The sequence below is a fragment of the Tenrec ecaudatus genome, chromosome 1 (genome assembly GCF_050624435.1).
Source record: "Tenrec ecaudatus isolate mTenEca1 chromosome 1, mTenEca1.hap1, whole genome shotgun sequence".
Lineage (NCBI taxonomy): Eukaryota > Metazoa > Chordata > Mammalia > Afrosoricida > Tenrecidae > Tenrec > Tenrec ecaudatus.
Window position 1 is genome coordinate 662965 of NC_134530.1, and position 19033 is coordinate 681997.

Consider the following 19033-nt stretch of genomic DNA (forward strand, 5'->3'; position numbering starts at 1 on the left):
TGAGCCAGTGGTGGCTGCCTTCTCCCAGGTCTTCGGGACGCACCTGTTCCCAGTGTTACATTGCGCGTTCCCCGTCCTAGGTGACAGGTGAGTGTACACTTTCCATCACTGTTGAGTGAGGGATGTGTGCTAGGTCTTGCAGCTGCAAACAGCTTCCCTTGGTGTGTGGTTGGCCTCCGACTTCCTTAGTGGAACACGTGGACAAACTGACGGGTGTAAAATAAGACACTCAGCGTTTTAATTAGACACAGATTCTCCAGGAAAGGGGCGTGGCGTCCGAGCCAGTGGGCAGTTAATTTGCCTGCAGCAGCTGTAACTTTTCCACGCGGAAGGTGGGGGTGTCCCAGAGCACCCTGCGCTGCGTGGGAAGAATCCCACCGCCAGCTGTGATCCCTGCCCTGGACTTGACTGAGAGCCCAGGAGGCGTTTCCATGGATGACCCCCTGCCCAGGCTGTAACAGTGGGCACCAAATGCCAGGACCAGGTAGAACTGCCCTTGTGGATTTCCGGGAGAAAAACAGGGCTCTCTAGAGTGGTTGGGCGGGACTATGCAAATTAAGTGCTTCCCACAGAGTGCAAAGGATTGAACTTCTGCTTATAATGTAAATAAGGTGTACCATCCCCTTCTGGGGGTGGAGCCATGCAAATAAGGCATATGGGACCCCAGCAAGGGGATTGGTCAGTTTTGCCACACACCCACCCGCCCTGCTAGGCTTCAAGTGAGCCATTCTGGAGGGAACAGGGGACTCCCTCTGGTGCTCTGAGCAGCTGCCTGGGCCTGTGGGGGCTCCACTGTGGGCACACTGACCATTGGGGGCCCACTGTCTCCAGGCACACTCCCTGTGAGACGACTGGATGAGACTATTGATCAGGGAGGGCTGGGGGAGGAGCCCAGGGAACATTTGAGGGAAAGGTAGGGGGAGAAGGGGCAGACAGCCCCAGGCAGGTGGGTAGGGAAGGGCACGGGTGGGGCAAGGAGGGAGAGGGAACAGGGAAGGGGACCAGCAGGTCATAGGGGGAGGACCCTGTGGACGGGGATGTGGGAGCACCAGAGGGGAAGGTGGCAGGAAGGCAGGGTGCTCAAGGCACCCTCTCGAGGCTGCGGGAGAACAGCCTGTGGACCGTAGGGACAGGGCGCTGACCACTGGGCAAGTCAAAGGGCTGTCGGGTGGGTGGGAGAGGGGCCCAGAGAGGGGCTGGAAGCTGCAGGGTCCACTGGCAAGAATAGTCTTCCCTGAAAGCACCATGACTTCCTGACAACTATCCTGTGGTGGTTTGGATGGACGGGTGGGTGGATGGATGGATGGATGGACGGGTGGGTGGATAGGTGGGTGGGTGGGTGGATGGATGGGTGGATGGATAGATGGATGGATGATGGATAGGTGGGTGGATGGATGTGGGTGGGTGGATGGGTGGATGAGTGGATAGGTGGGTGGATAGATAGATGGGTGGATGGATGAATAGGTGGGTGGGTGGGTGGATGGATTGGTGAGTGGATGGATTAGTGAACCAGTCTGGCAACTGTGCTTCCTGTGGACTTTGGCCTCCAGCCATGGGGAGAGTTGTGGGAGAGGGTAAAGAATGGACCCCTTGGTCATTTCAGCCCCATCTCACTCTGCCCCAAACCTCACCTGGGTTGGGCCTCACAGTGGGGGCCCCTCTTCCAGCTGTCTGAAGCTCCCGGAGTCTTCCTACAGGACTGGCGACAGAGCCCAGCCTGGGGCTGACAGGCAGGGTGAGAGTTGGGCAGAGGGGTTTCCAGAAAGAGGGCCAGGCGGCGGCAGGTCCTGCAGCCAGCCTGGCTGGAATGGCAGGAGTTCGGGCCCCTGGGATTGCTGTGAAGGGCCCCCATCCCTGGGGCCCATGATGTGCTGGGTGGGGGTGGGGGTGTCAGTGCAGTCTGACTACTCCACCTGCAAGGAGACCCTGCCTGGGGCCTGGGGTCCCAGTCAGTCCCCGTCCAGTCAGGAAAACAATTACAATTGTTTTCCATGTAAAAATGTTTAAAAAATCAAACGTAAGGCTGCCCCATGGGTCGTAAGAGGAGCCCGTGGGGCAGTGGTTACTCATTGTGCCCCCAACCTCGAGGTCAGCAGATCAGACCGGAAGGATGCCAAGGCCTCAGAAACCCGCACGGGGTCCCCAGGAGGCACAGCGACGTGCATGGTGGGCGGTGAGTTTATAGCCCTGTGGGCCAAGCAACTGGGCTGCTAAGAGCAGGGTCTGGGCTTCAAACACGGCAGCAGCCCCTGGGGGGAGAGCTGAGGCCGTCTGCACACGGAAAGATCCCTCAGTCTGGGGCCTCTGAGAGCCACTCTCCCCGGTTCTGTCTGAAACCGACTCGATGGCCGTGGCTGCCCCTGCAAGGTCTGTGGTTCGAACCCACGCACCACTGCGAGGTAGGAAGACCAGACCGCCTGCTTCCATAAAATCTGCCGCCCAGCAACCAGCAGGGCAGTTCCCTCTGTCCTGCAGGTTCCCTCGAGGGCAATGAGTTTGTTTTTTGGGTATCTGGGTATTGACCAATCCCTGCAGAGTTCCTAAAACAGGCTCACCCCAGGGCAGATGGGCAGCAGCCCAGGGCCAGGCAGAGAGCGCCAGGCCCTCAAACCACCCACTTCTTGGAAGAAGGGCAGCCAGAATTCACCTTTGAAGCAGAGACCGCGGGACCTCTTCTCCTGCAGATGGACAGACAACGGACGGACACCAGGGCGGCACCGGTGGGCTCAGACCTAACAAGCGTGAGGATGGCGCAGGACTGGGCAGTGTTTCCTTCTGTGCCACCCAACAATGACACCACCACTCGGGGAGTCCCCCCCCAGCACCCCCCCCCCGCAGCAGCACAGTCTGGGCAGAGCGCCAGGCCTGGGGGTCTCCAGCTCTTTCTCCCAAGACTCCAAAGGGTCACCTGGAGGAGCGTGATCACCCCAGGTACGATTCCCCCCTCACCTCTGGCCCTGCCGACTGCCACTGCCCACCATCCGGAGCCTACGCCAGCCTGGGGTGGCAGGGGAGGGGGATACGGATCCAGGGGACCGGTTTCCGGGCCCCGCCTGCGCTCTCCGGCAGGCACGCGGAGCCTTTGGGAAAACTGGAACTTGGAAGGGCAGAGCTTCCTGTGGGACCGGGAGGACGGGTCCCATTTTTCTCCGGGGCCAGATCGCTGGTGGCTTGCCGCCCTCTGGTGGCAGCGTGTGTGGGTGGTGGCCTTTTGAACTCACCTGGGGGGCCGGTTGTCTGGGGGGTTGTTTGTTTGCTTGGTGCACAGGGGCAAGAGTGGGCTTGTGGTGGGACAGGTGCCTGGAGACGGGGCGACGTGGCCCCTCCACCTGGCAAGGAGAAGCTGGGGCAGGGGGACACGGGGACAGACTCGCCTGGGGGTTGGTCACTCAGTCATTCAGGCCGGACCTGAATGCAGGGCTGCGAGTCAGCCTAGCCTGAAGCTGGCCTGTGTTAGCTTCACTTTCTTTTTCTTTTTTAATTTTAATAAATCACTTGATCGGGGGCTCTTGCAACCCATACATCCGCTGCATCCAGCCATCATCCTTTCTACGCGAGCCTTGGTATCAGCTCCTCTTCCCCCGCCCCTGCACCGTCCGTCCGCTGTCTCCCTTCGCCAGTGGTTCTGTTGTTCGTCACCCTGGAGGGGGGTGGTTATACGGTGATCTTGTCATCGGTTCCCCTTTTCTCCCCCACCCTCCCCTTGTGGTATGGCTGCGCCCATTCTTGCCGCGTTGACTTTTCTCCGCCGAGCTTGGCAGTGCCCTCAAGTCACAGCCGTCCTGTACACCCCAGGAGGCAACCCGCGGGGGAGGCCTGCCCGTCCTGCCCAGCGATGCAGCCGCGGTGCCCGTCCACAGCCGTGAGGGCCCTTCCTCTCGCTGCCCCTCCTCGCTATCAGGTACTGTGTGCTTCTCCAGGGGCTGGTCTCTCCTGACCGCACGTCCGAAGTCCGCGAGGCGAAGTCTCGGCGTCCGCTTGCCGCTTCTCCGGACAGCCCGAGGGACTTCCAGTGCCATACCCAGAAATCCAGGCTCGGCCGCCGCCTGAAGCTGGGTCACTGTCCAGCCCACAGGTCCCCTGGCGGCCATTTGCAAGTCCTCCTCATTGTCCCATCACTGGCCGCTGCGTGGTGCTGGCCCAGCTACGTCACCTCTCTGATTTCTGGTGGCCACAGTGACGGGATGCCTCAGGGAGTGTCCTGGGGGTCACCCATGGCCCCAGCCTTCATTAAAGCCGAGAGGCCAATGACCGGCCGGTGACCCTCTGACCATGGATGGCACGGGCTCCCTGTGTGTGCTCCTCCTGTGTGAAGCCTCGCTCACGTCTCCGTGATGGGGACCCTGCCCCTCGGCCGGACGACCCCTGGCTCTCTGCCAACCCCACAGCCCCTCCGCACGGAAGCAACGCCCCTGCTCAAAGTGACCGCGCCGGTGGGGACTGGCCAGCCCTGTTGCTAGCCTCAAGGCCGGCGGTTCAAACCCACCAGCCGCTCCTGGGAGACAGATGGGGCTCTCTACTTCCAGAGTGAGTCTCAGAAACCCACTGCGGGGTCAACGAGGGTCTCTGGGTGTCGGCAGCCACTGGACGGCAGCGAGTCCCGTCTGGCTTCACCGCCTGGGAGCCCAGCGCCCAGCCTCTCCGGCCCTGGGCTCGAACTGCCCGCCCGGATGGGACGAAGCTCCGGTCTTTCTTCCCCACGACAGGCTACTTCAGCTAAAAGAGGGTGGGGGGGTGAAGCGGGACTCTCCCCAACAGCGTTCAGGGTGCCTGACCACCGCACCCTGCCTCGAGGCGTCCTGGGGCACCTGCCCTTAAAACCCCCTCCTCCTCGCGGAGTTCAGGGGTCTGCAGCCCAAGGGACTGGGGCGCTTCCTGGGGAGACGTCAAGACCGTCGGACAGAACCCTTAGGGTGCACGAGGTTCTGGCGGCGGACATCGCCAGGCACCGCCGGGTGGCCTCGAACCACCGTCCCTGCAGGGCCACACCTACTTCCGGGCCCACTCGGGAGGAGCGCGGTTCTGAGGCTGTTCATCTTCACAGGAGCAGGGAGCCTCGTCTTGGTCCTACAGTGCGGCGCGTGGGTTCGAACCCCCGACCTTGCGGCGGGCAGCCCCATGCGGTTGTCCCAGCCCTCCGGGCTTTGCTAGCACAGCCCGGGCGCACCTGGACTCTGGGAGCCTCTTCTGCGGCGTGGCGCCAACTGTGGGCTTGTGCTGCCACCTGCTGGCACTCACCTGGCTGCCGGCCGCACCTGCGGCCAGCAGGGTGAATGGCCTCCCTTACTGAGGGTTTCTTCTGAGGGCCACCCAGGACCGAGAGAGCATGCTGGGTAAGTGAGCATCCACACTGCACCCTGGGCAAAGGACACGTAGCTGGCACAAGCTGGACATTGGGTATTTCTGGCTCACATCCACTGGGATAGGCAGACAGGGCATGCACCTGCTTCTCTTCTGGGTTCTGCCCTCCGCGGGGTGACCAGAGGGAGCCCCTGAGCACCGAGTCCCGTCCCTGTAAGGCCCATACTTTCCCAGGCGCCCATAGGGACCTGCATGACCTGTCCACCTCTTCCCTGCCCTCACCTCCTCCTCCCTCCCTCCCCCCCTCCCGACCCCCACCAGGCACATCCTGCCTCAGGGCCTTTGCATGTGCTGTTCCTCCTGGTGGGAACCTTGCAGAGAGAGCAGAGGGGGACAGAGGGAGGGCGGAGGACCTTCCCCTCTCAGGCCTTCAAATAATTGATTGTTTCTTCGTTTTGTAAGGGTTGATTGTAAGGGTTGATTGCCTGGCTGGGGAGGGATGTGGGGAGCAAGGTGGATCTCTCGGGTGGGATTTGGAGTGAAGGTGTATCCCACGTGACAGGGTATGGCCGTGTCTTACTCCCAGGTGGGATTCCGTGGCATTAGTCACGCCCATGGGCTGAGCAGCCCTCACCACTGTCTGCTTCTAGAACATTCTAGACTATCACCCAGAAGCATGGTGAGGCAGGCCCACCACGGTCCCAGCTCCCCTTCCCCCTCAGCGTGGACCCCCGGGCTCAGCATTCACTAGGGAGCTGGGAGATGGTCCCAGGCTCTGAGGATTCTTTGTGGTCAGACCTGGTGGGGCCAGAGTGGATAAAAGATGGGGAGACAGAGAGAAAGACAGAGACACATAACAGAGAGATATACAGAGACAGAGAGACTGAGGTAGACAGGCACACACCGAGAGACAGATGGTCAGACAGACACAGAAAGCCTGAGACACACAGACAGAAACATACAGTGCCAGAGCAGCGCTGGGAGGGTCGGGGGGAAGGAACAGAGGGGCAGACAGGTGACATGGACACTGTGAGAGGCACGTGTCTGTGGGGGCCCTGGCTCCTTGGTCAGGAGAGGGGGACCCTCAGACGTGGGTCCAGGTGTGGTGGGACCCTGATCTCTGGGGCGGGCTGCTTACGGGCGCCCGTGCTGGTGGACATCCTCCCTGAGAGGTGGATGGAGGTGTCCATTTCTGGAGGAGCCAGAGTCTCCCGGACGCTGAGGGCCCAGGGGACGGCACTGACCCGCAGGGAGCGGATGAGGAGCTGCTCTTAGCCAAGGGTCTCCTGGGAGAAGGGCGCTTGGGGGCCCCATCTGTGACTGGGGTGCCGTAGGAGAGTCCCAGGGGGTCTCCCCAGAGCAGATATCTCCTCCCTCAGACTGGGGTCTCCCCAGTACAGATGAATCCCCTCTGAGACTGGGGTGTCCCCCAAGCAGATGCCCCTTGCTGGCTGGCCAGGTGTCACCACTCCCGTGTGTGAGAACTTTATACAGATTAGCTTCTTATCACCAGAGATAAGGGAGACTGAGGCATGGGGAGGGCCTCCCAAAGCACTGGGATCCAGCACCCACACCCTCACCCTGAATGGTCCCGCTGGGTGTGCATGGGGACCCCAGTGGTGCTCCTTCTGGCTCACCAGACAAGGCCACCGGAGGGCAGGCCAGGGGCTTGCAGCACCACAGAGTCGGTGAGCAGGCAGGGGGCCGGCTGGGGCCTGGCCTTATTAAAGTGTCCCACGATCTGCAGGCTGTGGGCTGGCAGCTGTGCGGGGCACACAGCACACCAGGGGCAGGGGTCCCATACACTGTCCACCCAGCACCATGTGTCACCACAGACAAGCACACAGCCGGGAGGGGCTCCAGGACACGTGGTCCATGCAGGGGGCCACAGCAGGCAGCTGGCTCTGCTTTATTTCACAGTGTCCTGGGGACCTGGCACTCTGTGTACAGATCAAGTCCCTGCCACGCCACGCCGCCCTCACGGGATTCCAGGAGAGCCTCCGCGGGACCCCCGGCCCTGTCAGAGCCTCCAGTCATATAGCTGGACACGCCATGGAGAAACTCTTGGGGGCAGGTCCTCAGATTGGGGTCTTTGGCTCCTCCCTCAGGCTGGAAGCTCCCCAGGGTTGGACTGAGGCAGGTCTTCCCTCTCAGATGAAAACACCTCAGGGGGTGTTTTCAGACCAGCAGCTCCAGGACCCCCTTCTCCCTCCTGGCCCAGCCTTCCTCCTCCCTCCACCCTCAGACTAGCGGGGGCCAAGTCCACCTCGAGGCAGAGGAGCAGGTCTCCCGCCTGCTTGGACCCCACAGGGTTTGGCAAAGTCTTAGAAGCAGAGAGAATGAACCCCCACCCCCACCCCCCAAAAAAGAAAGAAAAAGTTCCCCAGGAAAACTATAATGACAGAACATTCCATACTGCCTGCTGATTATGGGCGTGGGCGCTGGTGCTCAGACCCGCCTGTGGGTCCACATGGGGAGTGCTTAGTCCCCGAGGTCGGGCCTTGGATGGTCTTGGCAGTGCCCTGAGGCCCAGGCAGGCAGGAGCGGCGGATGGCCTGTCCCCAGCACCAGGCTCAGTCTTCATCCTCGCTGGTGTAGACACGGGCTTCCCAGCGTTCTGCCATGAGGTTCTTGTGACGGGTCACCCGGGTGGCCTCCAGGACCTGCAAGAGGGGAATGGAGTCCCCCATCAGGGCCCTAAGTTCTCCAGATGCCTGCCCTCACCACTAGGTCATGGGAGAGGCCTGGCACAGGCTGGACACAGGCGAATCCCCTCCTCTGCTTCAGAACCCCTATCTCTAGTGATATGACCAAAGAATGCATGAACTTGTCCTGTGTGCAAAGGGAAAAATGCCTCCCTGGATTGAGACCTCTTTAGCAGCAGGGAGATGTTCTGTGAGCAGCTTGGGCCGGAGACAAGGACACTGTGTGAGCACAGGGTCCATCTGAGAGCCTGATGTTTTTGGTGGTTAGCTGGACTAAACTCTCTCAATGGACTGGACGCTGTGCTCAAAGAGTGTCCTTGTCCCAGCCCTATGCTGCCCCACCTGGTAAAAAGGCAGGGCTTGATCTCCTTCCCAGAATCTGTGCCCACAGCAGTCTCGACGCAGGACACAGCGGAGTGACCTTGAGACAGACAGACACAGAGATGGGCAGGCACAGAGATGGACACACAGACAGATGGACATAGGGATGGACAGACAGACACTTAAACACAGAGACAGACAGACACCTAGATGGACAGACAGGCACACAGACAGGTAGACAGACACATAGAGAGACACAGAGACAGACCCAGAGACGGGCAGATGGATACACAGACAGATAGAGAGACACTCCCAGGCAAGAAGACAGCCAGGCAAGCTGGAGGTGTGGAGGAGGGGGGCCGAGGACATGGCGAGCAGAGGCAAGCCTCCCAGAGCCAAAGAGCACCTCCCGTGAAGCGGTCGTGTGGCCCGCAGGACAAAGGTCATCCCCAGTAAGCTAGGGCTTGACCTGAAAGCATCTGAGTGTGACCAAAAGGCCTGCAACAACTAAGGGGGCCGGGGAAAGACATCGCTGGAAAGAGAACCCCCGAGCACGGGGCACAGCCAGTGGACACACGGCGACGGGGTGGCCAGTGGACACCTGTGAAGGGCGGGATGTGGCAGTGTGGCAGATGTAGCAGTGGACACACTGGTCTCACACAGCCTGTCCTGGGGAGATTGTCAGATTGTCACGTGGGGTGTACCCTGCTCTGTAAACATCACATGGTAGAAATAAAAGGGGGCGCCCCTGCCCCTCACACACCCCACAGGACCCTGAAGCCAGGGCAGGATTGCGCAGGGTGGGAGTGGGGCCTCACCTCTGAGTTGATGCGGTCTGAGGGGTCGATGCCAGCGTACTGCAGGGAGGAAACACACTGTCAGCGCCGGGGACCCCCTGCTCACCCCACCCAGAGCCAGCCTGGGACTCTGTCCCCTACCCACCACAGGCCCCCACGTGACCCTCAAGGTGGACTCAGGGCAACACAGGCCACCCCTCAGGGTGGCCGAGGCCCAGAGGGGCTGCCCGTGTGACAGAGGAGCCTGAGGAGGCTGACATGGCAGGGCTCCCACTGGACACTGGCCCGCCAGGCCACGGCCTCATAATCTGTGAGCAGCAGGCAGGCGGGGCCGGGGTTGTCTGTTTCTAGGTCCTCACTGCTCCATCCAGGCTGGACAGAAAGCCAGTGGCTGTCAGGACAGGACTGGGAGCTGGACCGGGGTTCAAGTCCTCAGTATGGACAGCCCATGTTGCACCTCCCGTGGAGGTACAGTCACCAGCAGGCAGCGAGGGAGACAGGTCAGGGTAATGTCCCTCCTCACCCTCGAGTGGAAGGCCACTGCCTATCTGTGGCCTAACAGGGTGGGGGTGGGGAGGGTCTGTCAGGCCACAGCCAGGTCTCCTAGCGGCAGGCGGGGGGGGGGGGAGGAGGGATGGGGGTGGTGTCCAGTCCTGGACGTACCCACATCTCCTTCTTCTTCCTTTGCCAGGGTGCATCCTGCGGGGGGTCTTCTGGGGTCTCCGGCTCAGTCCCCACTGCCCACACCAGGCCCGAGTGCAGCTGGATGGGGGTGAAGAAGGGGGATTCTGACACAGAGTAGCTGCCCGTGATGCCTGTGGGGGACGAAGAAGGAGGGGCCTCAGGGAGTGCCCAGAGCCCCTCATGGACTGCCCGGCTGTCAGATGAGAGTCCAGGACACATACAGTCTCTGGCCAAGAGGCTGGACCAGGCAGGGGCTCACACTCGCTGGCAGCCAGGTGAGAGAGCAGATGGACAGACTGACCGGAAGAGCTAGCAGAAACTGAAGGCAGAGAGATGAACTGGCCTTTCAAGGTGACAAGGGTCAAAAGTGACCAGGCCGTGTGTGTGTGTGTGTGTGTGTGTGTGTGTGTGTTGGGGGTGGTGGTGTTACTTCATGTTAAGAACAAGGACCAAGAGACCGGACATCCATAAACCCCGATGGGCCCAATAACAAGGCAGCCAAACCCATAAAGCAAAAGCCGCAGGACCCTGCTGATGCCTCTCTGAAATCCACCGTGTGGGCAGACTGCTCCCTGCTCCAGCCTGGAGACCCGGGACCCCAGCTCACCAGAGGCCCGGGAGGAGCTCCTGGAGTCCGGGTCGCTGTCCACCGGCGACGGGCTGAAGATTTCCGGGAAGAGCGCGCTGCGCCGCTCCTCCGCCAGCTCCCGCTCTCTGCGCAGCACGCTCTCCACCTCCCGCTCCAGCAGCTCGGAGGACCGGGACTTCTGCAGCCTCAACACGGGGGCCCCAGGCGCCCCCCAGCCCCAGACTGGAGGTCCCTTGGCCGGCCGGGGGGCCTCGGGGACGCCGAACCGCAGCGGGCGCAGGAGGAAGTACTCCCGGCGGACCACACCCCCGCGGGCGGGCAGGGGCTGCTCTGGCTTTGGGCCCAGGGCTTTCCTGGAGGGCTCGGAGACTGGCCTCGGGGACACGGTGGCCTTGGGCGAAGCCGCGGCCTGGACCTCCGGGGCAGGTGGGGTTTGCAGCCTGGGGCTCTCGGGGCCCAGGTAGGGCCGGTAGACGTGGGGTGGGATGCGGCTCACAGCCCTGACCTCCGGGATGGGGTCGGCCGCGCGCGCGTCCGGAACCAGGTCTAGGATGGAGTCGGAACTAAAGGCCCGCCGGAGCACAGGCAGGGGGTCTTCGGAGCCCCAGTCGGGGGTGCCCCCCCGGCCCCCCTGCAGCCGGTGGTCATGCTCGCGCTGCGTCTCCTGAGCGATGTCCCGCTGCACATAGAGGGACGGGCGGCCCCTGTCGCGCCGCGGACCTGGGCTCAGAGTGACCCTGGTCAGCAGCGGCCGGGAGGGGACCTGCACCATCTCCTGCTGCCCGGCCGCCGGTTGCAAGCCCCTCTGCGCCCGCAGGGCAGCCTCGCGCTCTTGGGCCAGGCGGATCTCCCGTTCGATGGGTGTCTCCCTGGTGGTATCCGGAGAGGGCGCTCGGGGGAGGGGCCTGGGCTTGTCCGCTGGTAGGACTTGGGAGCCTGCAGGTGGGCCTTGGACCTTGGGGCCTGCACCCACCTTCTTCACGGGGGACCCAAGGGAGATGTCAAACCCGTTGGCCAGGGCGGGTCCACCCAGGGCCTTAGGGGCTTGGCTGACCACTGATGGAAGTCCCCCGGAGGCATCCCGGGGTGGGGGCTTCTGAGGGGGCTCCGTGCTGGCCCGCTCCAGGCTCAGAAACTGCTGACGTGCTGTCAAGAAATCAATCTGCTCCCGATCCACCCCACTGTCCTCCATGGGCTGGGTTGGGGCATACTCCAGGGCCCCATCACTCTGGCTGGGGTCGCCCCAGAGTGTGGCCACTGTGCGACTCTTCTTGACGGCCTGGTCCTGGATGACCGCCCGGCGCTCCTGCTCCAGGCCCCACAGCTGCCTGGAGCTGGCATCCCGGGCATCGTAGCCACCCTCCAGCTCCTCCTGGTACCCTGGGGACCACTCCTGGGAGAAGGCGTGCAGGGGCCGAGATGCTCTGGCCCTCCCCGTGTCCTGCAGGGCCGTGTGGCCAGTGGCCCAGAAAGGCGTCTTGTCCTGGCTCCATTCTGTCTCCTCGGGGCCCACACTGACCCTCTGGAAGGAGTAGATGGTGTCACCGTCAAGCGCCTGGCTGGGGAGGCGAGGGGAGTGGGGGATGTTGAAGATGGGGTATCGGGTCACGTGGTCCATGTCTCGGGGGGCAGACCCTGCCGATGGGCTCCTGGGGGTGTTAGAAGGAAATGACAGTGTTTTAGGGACTGCATGGAACCCCCAAGAAATGGTGCCCCCAACGCGGTCCCTGTGAAGGAGATCTTGTTTGGGGGAACAGTGTAATCGGCTATTGTCACACAACATTAATCTAATTCACTTCCTGTCCGACTTACTCACTTCCTGTCTGACTTACTCCCTGTCTGTAGTTACTAACTCACTCCCTGCCCATAGTTACTAACACACTCCCTGCCCTGTAGTCACTAACTCACTCCCTGCTTGTCACTAACTCACTCCCTGTCTGTAGTTACTAACTCACTCCCTGTCTGTAGCTACTAACTCACTCCCTGCTTGTCGCTAACTCACTGCCTGTCTGTAGTTACTAACTCACTCCATGTCTGTAGTTACTAACTCACTCCCTGTCTGTAGTTACTAACTCACTCTCTGTCTGTAGTTACTAAATCACTCCGTCTGTAGTTACTAACTCACTCCCTGTCTGTAGTCACTAACTCACTCCCTGTCTGTAGTTACTAACTCACTCCCTGCTTGTCACTAACACACTCCCTGTCTGTGGTTACTAACTCACTCCCTGTTGGTAGTTACTAACTCACTCCTTGTCTGTAGTTACTAACTCACTCCCTGTCTGTAGTCACTAACTCACTACCTGCTTGTCACTAACTCACTCCCTGTCTGTAGTTACTAACTCACTCGCTGTCTGTAGTTACTAACACACTCCCTATCTGTAGCTACTAACTCACTCCCTGCTTGTCGCTAACTCACTGCCTGTCTGTAGTTACTAACTCACTCCATGTCTGTAGTTACTAACTCACAACCTGTCTGCAGTTACTAACTCACTCCCTGTCTATAGTAACTAACTCACTCCCTGTCTGTAGTTACTAACTCACTCCCTGTCTATAGTAACTAACTCACTCCCTGTCGGTAGTTACTAATTCACTCGCTGCTTGTCACTAACTCACTCCGTCTGTAGTTACTAACTCACTCCCTGTCTGTAGTTACTAACTCACTCCCTGTCTGTAGTCACTAACTCACTCCCTGTCTGTAGTTACTAACTCACTCTCTGTCTGTAGTTACTAACTCACTCGCTGTCTGTAGTCACTAACTCACTCCCTGTCTGTAGTTACTAACACACTCCCTGTCTATAGTCACTAACTCACTCCCTGTCTGTAGTTACTAACTCACTCCCTGTCTGTAGTTACTAACTCACTCTCTGTCTGTAGTTACTAACTCACTCGCTGTCTGTAGTCACTAACTCACTCCCTGTCTGTAGTTACTAACACACTCCCTGCCTATAGTCACTAACTCACTCCCTGTCTGTAGTTACTAACTCACTCCTGCTTGTCACTAACTCACTCCTGCTTGTTACTAACTCACTCCGTCTGTAGTTACTAACTCACTCCCTGTCTGTAGTTACTAACTCACTCCCTGTCTGTAGTCACTAACTCACTCCCTGTCTGTAGTTACTAACTCACTCCTGCTTGTCACTAACTCACTCCTGCTTGTTACTAACTCACTCCCTGTCTGTAGTTACTAACTCACTCCCTGTCTGTAGTCACTAACTCACTCCCTGTCTGTAGTTACTAACTCACTCCCTGTCTGTAGTAGTTAAGAACTCCCTGTCTGTAGTAGTTAGGAACTCAGTCCCTGCCTGAAGTTACTAACTCCATGTCTGCGTTACTCCACCTTGGCTGTGGTTAGTAACTCCATGTCTGCGTTACTCCACCCTGGCTGTGGTTAGTAACTCCATGTCTGCGTTACTCCACCCTGGCTGTGGTTAGTAACTCGATTTCTCTCTAGTCTCTAGTCATTCACTCCCTCACGCTGCTGTGTAGTTGCTAACTCATGCTCCCTGGCCCTGGCCCTCAGCCATCTTGGTGGAATTTCTGCAACTCTCTGTGTTGCTCAGGGCCAGGCATATGGTCTGTGCCGGTGGCCGGCTCTCGGGAGGGTCATTAGGACACAGGGGGAGGATGTGTGCATCATAACCACCCCTCACGTTGTCTCTGGGGTGGGCATGTGCATCCGTGATTCTCTGTTGACCTGAGAAAGGGAAGGGCCTGAGACAGTGTCCCAGGCTCAGAGTGTAGACCTGTCCTGAGGACACTGGGGTGCCACCGAGACAGCGTGCGCTGCTGACAGACTCCCCGCCGCAGCAAACTCTGAGACACTCCTTGTCTGCCCACTAACTGGACTTAATGCCGTGACTCCCAGGACAAGGCATGTCCCCGCACAGGGAAGCTGGGGGCTGCTGCCAGGCCAGCCCCTCTCCCAGGGGTTGGGAGGCTTCTGCATGGCTGAGGCTCCGAATTTTAGACTTCCGGCCAGAGAGACCTAAGATATCATGTGCTAGATTGCAAAAGCCACTCACAAAACCCACTGCCATGAAGTCGCTTCTGACCCTTAGTGACCCCTATTTATAAAGAGGTTATTAACCTTTATAAATAGTATTGATCATTTCGACATCTGATGGATTTCAACCACTGGCTTTGTAGTTCAACCCCCAGCTCACCGGGCACCCTGAACCCTTCCCCTCCTTGAAGCCGGGGAATCATTCAAGCCTTTGAAAGGCAAAAATCCCCATCCAGTCCCCCAGTGATTGTTTCAGGACAGATATGGGGCATGCCATCCTCTAGACAGTTCCTGCTATGATTGGTTCCGGGTTGGGTAAACCCTCCAATCTAGCCAAGTATTTCCTTCCCTGGCGTCTGTGATTGGCTCATGAATGGGCACGTGGCCCCACTTGGCCAACATAACACCCTGAGACTCGGATTCTAATGCATTCAGTCGTCCCCCTTGCTTGTTTGGGGCAGAACTCTGGCCCCTGTGGGTTTCCGGGCCTGTCACTCTTTATAGGCGTAGAAAGCCTCATCTTTCTCCTGCCGATGGGCTGGTGGTTTCGAACTACTGACCTTGGGGTTAGCTGCCTGACGCATAATCACTACACCAACACAGAAAATGGAGACCCTCTGCCCAGAGCGGGGACCCTTGGTGGTGGGGTGGGTCAAGCCTGGGTCTGCTGATCCCATGGTTGGGGGTTCAGACCCACCTGCTGAAAGCTCTCTGCTCCCACAAAGGTGGACAGCCTCTTGAGCGCTCAGGGGCAGTTCTTCCCTACCCTATAGGGTCGCTGCCAGGAGGCAGAACAGGTTTGATGGCTTTGGATTGTTTTTTCTTCTGCCCCCCACAGGAGTTTCTAGTGGGCTGACATAAAGAACTGCTGTGGGGTCTGCAGACCTCACCCCACCCAGTGCCCCAGACACAGATCCCTCAAGAGCAGACCGAACCCAAAACCCACTGCCCCCGCCTGGCAGCGGCCCCCAGGGCGGTACAGAACTGCCCCCCAGAGTGTGGGAAGTGGTTGGCTGTTACCACAGCAACCTCTCGCAGAAGCCTCTCAGGCAGTGGCTGAGGACTTAACCCATGGTGCCACCAACACCCTTCCCATGACAGTGCCCATGCAAGCACCAGACGAGCTCCTGGATCCAGCTGTGGCTGCAGCCCAGCCCACCCAGTCACCAGCCCAACATTGCTCCCTCACGCCCACCCAACATCCAAAGCCCAGGAGACCCCAGGTTTTCTGTGCCCATCCCTCCCAGTTCTCCCCACCTGGCCAGGTGAGTTCCCTAGCGCCTCCCTCCCAGGCCCTCTGCCTTCGCTGTTTGTGGCCAAGCCCAGGTCTAGGTTAGACAGCCCCTAAGCCTCATGGCGCCTGCTCACACCCTCTCCCATTCACCAACCTTCTCAATGATGGCCCCCACCCCAAGGCTCCACCCAAGCTCAAGAATCTCCAGGGCAGAACAGAAGTTCCCTGGTTCACACATCCTGGATCTCGTCCCTCCACCCTCCCCAGCCCAGACAATCCCGTGCCTGGGGCCCCCATAAAACCGGGAAGGACTGGCAATGGCCTTGGACCTTGTCCATCTGGGTTCAGGTGGGGCTGGCCTTGACCCAGTGCCCTTGAGGAGCCAGCCCTCCACTCCGGGTCTCCAGGTTCCTCCAGGAACCCTCTCAAAGATCACGTGTCTACTCTCACTCCTTTGTGTCTCCTGGGTAAAGCTTTCCCCCTACCTGCTTACTTGGGGTTTCCGCCCAGCCTCAGCCCAAACCTCTATGAGGCAGGGGCCCCACCTGATCCTGATCATCCTCTGGAAGCTGTCTGTGCCACAAGGGCCCCCCTCTAGGCTCCTCTCCCACAAAGCTCCCCCAGGCTGTCCCCCCATCCCCTCCAGACAGCATCTGAGTCTCTCAGGCCCGCCCATCTGTAGCCCAACACTGGTGAGAACCTCACCTTTTCACCCTGCCACCAGAAAGGAGGCCCTGGGGGGCAGTCAGGCTGCACCTCACCTGCATGCAGTCCCACCCCTGCCCCTCAGGAGGCTACCCTCATCTCCGCCTCAGGCAGGTCCCTGGCAGACACTCAATGGACCCGCCCCACAGAGGGCAATGTGCCAGGCAGTTCTCCTGGGTCCCGCAGGGTCGCTGTGCACTGCAGTCCACCTGGCCTTACTGTGACTTAGGGCATTATTCAATACCAGGAGCCCCCTAGGCAAGTCTGTCTCGGTGTTGGAAATTAGACAAGGGCATGGTATTCGAAACCACACAGGCTGGGCCCACAGTCCCGCCTGGCCTTTGTCCCCAGGTGCTGGGGGATGGGCAGGGCTCTTGAAGACCGACTGCATGGGCAGGTCTTCAGAGAAACCCACAGACTGAGCAGATCCGGACCCAGCGCCGCCTGGGGCAAGGCTCCATCTTCCCAGGAGTGGACAGCTCGGCTTGCTTGCTCCCTGGTAGCAGCATGGCGCCTGACACACCTGGCCACCCTGGCGCCTTGCTTTCGAAAAGGGTCAAGTTTTTATATCAGGCTTGTCAACTTTACCTATGGCCTGAAGCCGGGAGCCAGGGACCCTCTCCCCAGGCAGCCCCCCAAACAGGCACTTACCAAAGAGGCTGAACGAGGCCTGGGCGCTCCAGCCGGGTCCAGCTCATTTCAGAACAGTGCCCTCTGTCCGGCCTGGCCAGCCACCTGGCCGGTGCTAACCCCAGAGGCTAGTCTGCTCTGCTAAGTCTCCTCCCAGGGTCCCCTCAGGAAGGGCAGGCAGGCCACACTGTGTGTCCAGTGGGTGGACTCAGCCCAGCCAGTGGGGGACAGGCACTCCGCCCTGCCTCGGGGCATCCAGTCTCCTGCTGGGTGGGGCCCCGAATGGCACTTCCTCCTGGTGACTCACAGAGGCCTGCTGGGGCTCAAGCCCTCTGTTCCTGTCACCTGTGCTGGCCTCTGAGTCCCCAGGAGCTCAGACAGCCACCCCCTGGAGGGTGGGGCGGCAAAGCCTGAATGCCATCTCATTGCTGTGACTGACTCATGGCGCCCTACAGGACAGGGTAGAACTGTCCCTTCCGGGTGTCCCAGAGGGTCACTCTTTACTGGAGTTGCAAGCCTCATCTTCCTCCCTCTGAGCAGCTGGTGGTTTAGAACTGCTGACCTTGGGGATCACAACCCAGCACCCAACCACTGTGCCACCAGGCTGGTCGGGGCTGCTCTGTCGGGGCCCAGGAGCCGGCTTCCCTCTGTGGGTGGTGAGTCAGGGGCCCGAGCCCTGGTGGCGCAGAGGCTAAACACAGGGCTGGCAAGTGCCTCGGTTTTCCGCATCTTGGAAACGGGATGGTGCCCCCTCGCAGGGCTCCCAAGAGGGCAGGGGAACCCCTTGGGGGAAGAAAAAGCCCCCCCACCCCCCACCCCCGCCTTCCAGGCACCAGGGACTTTATGCAAATGAGCCACAGCAGCCACCACAGAACCCTCATGCCCGACGTGCCCCCCACCCTGCACTCCTTCCCAGTCACTCACGAGGGCAAGAGAAAGGCCACACACCCTCTGCAGCCCCATGGTCCCGCCCCCAGCTTCCATGGCCCCTCCCCTGGGAAGTCCCCGACCGCAGCCCTAAGCGGGGTTTATAGTCCAGTGCCCGCCACCTGCTTCACCCCCTTGACCCCACTCACCTCCCATTCAGTTAAGGGCTCCCGGGCAGGCCAGGGCGCTCAGGATCACCCCACTACCGATCCTGGGGTTGGCCCGCCATTACTCAGGGTGTAACCTACCCCACTCCCCGCCCTGACCAGGCAGTGACCCCTCAGGAGACCTGCCCTGACCCTGCACCCCAGGGAATCACAGCCAGAGACCCCCGTCCGGCCCGGCCCTCCTCTCTGTCTCTGGCGAACACGTGGACCCAAACCTGAACTCAACCAGAAGCTAGTGAGGCGCTGCGTGCTACCCAAGGGGTGACTGGTGTGCAAAGTCCCCCAAAGCCTCCAGGTCTGAGACGAGGGGGCCTAAGGTAGAGGCAGGCCCAGGCTTCAGGCCGGGAGGGGGTGGTCAAGTGAGGCCAGACCCACCGTCCCACGTCCCCAGACCCAGAGGGAGGAGGCTCCACCCCCAACCAGAGACCCCAGCTGGGCACCCGGGGAGAGGTATCTGTCCCTCAGGACCTGCAACCTGCACGTCCCACCAGGGGGTGGCCAGCTGACACGACCCCTATGCCTAGACAGGCCCCACCCCTCAACATCCACTATCCCTGCACCCCACCCCTTACTGAACCTACCCCTTGTTACAGACACCCCGCCCTGAGCCCCCAGCCTCACCTCCAGCCCGGGCGCTGATCCGCACTGCTCCAGCCCTCTGCCCGCCCTGCCCCCAGGTTGCCAGGGGACCCAGACCCCGCCCACGCCCCACCCGCCGGGAAACAAAGTCCAGAGAAAGAAGAAAACCGATACCGCAGGGCGCGGCGGGAACTGTGCCCACTGGTGCTGCCCAGGCCTCGCCCCGCCCTGCGGAGCCAGCCAGGACTCCCCCAGACACAGCTCTGGGGTGGCCCAGGGGCCCTAGCTGCATGCTGGGGTTGGGGGGCAGACCCCACTTCTCCGCAGCTCAGGCCTCCCTGGCAGCTCGGGCTGCACCTGGACAGGAACCTCTCTAAGCCTAGGTCCCCTC

At 60.5% G+C, this 19033-nt stretch overlaps 1 protein-coding gene across 1 annotated transcript; it reads right to left on the reverse strand.

Annotated features, from left to right (window-relative positions):
- Positions 1-7814: 7814 nt before the first annotated feature.
- On the reverse strand, positions 7815-12015 carry MISP (mitotic spindle positioning). Its single transcript, XM_075535255.1, has 4 exons — positions 10416-12015; positions 9788-9939; positions 9146-9184; positions 7815-7964 (listed from the first exon to the last, which is right to left on the reverse strand). The coding sequence occupies exons 1-4, from the start codon at positions 12013-12015 to the stop codon at positions 7875-7877; spliced, it is 1881 nt and encodes a 626-aa protein (XP_075391370.1). The 3' UTR covers positions 7815-7874.
- Positions 12016-19033: the final 7018 nt, after the last annotated feature.

Excerpts from the sequence above, each read along its gene's own strand:
- MISP (XM_075535255.1), bottom strand. The coding sequence starts at position 12,015 with ATGGACCACGTGACCCGATACCCCATCTTCAACATCCCCCACTCCCCT. Across the intron at positions 9,185-9,787 it reads GGAAGAAGAAGGAGATGTGG|TACGCTGGCATCGACCCCTC; the intron begins GTACGTCCAGGA and ends TCCTCCCTGCAG. Across the intron at positions 7,965-9,145 it reads CAGACCGCATCAACTCAGAG|GTCCTGGAGGCCACCCGGGT; the intron begins GTGAGGCCCCAC and ends CCCCTCTTGCAG.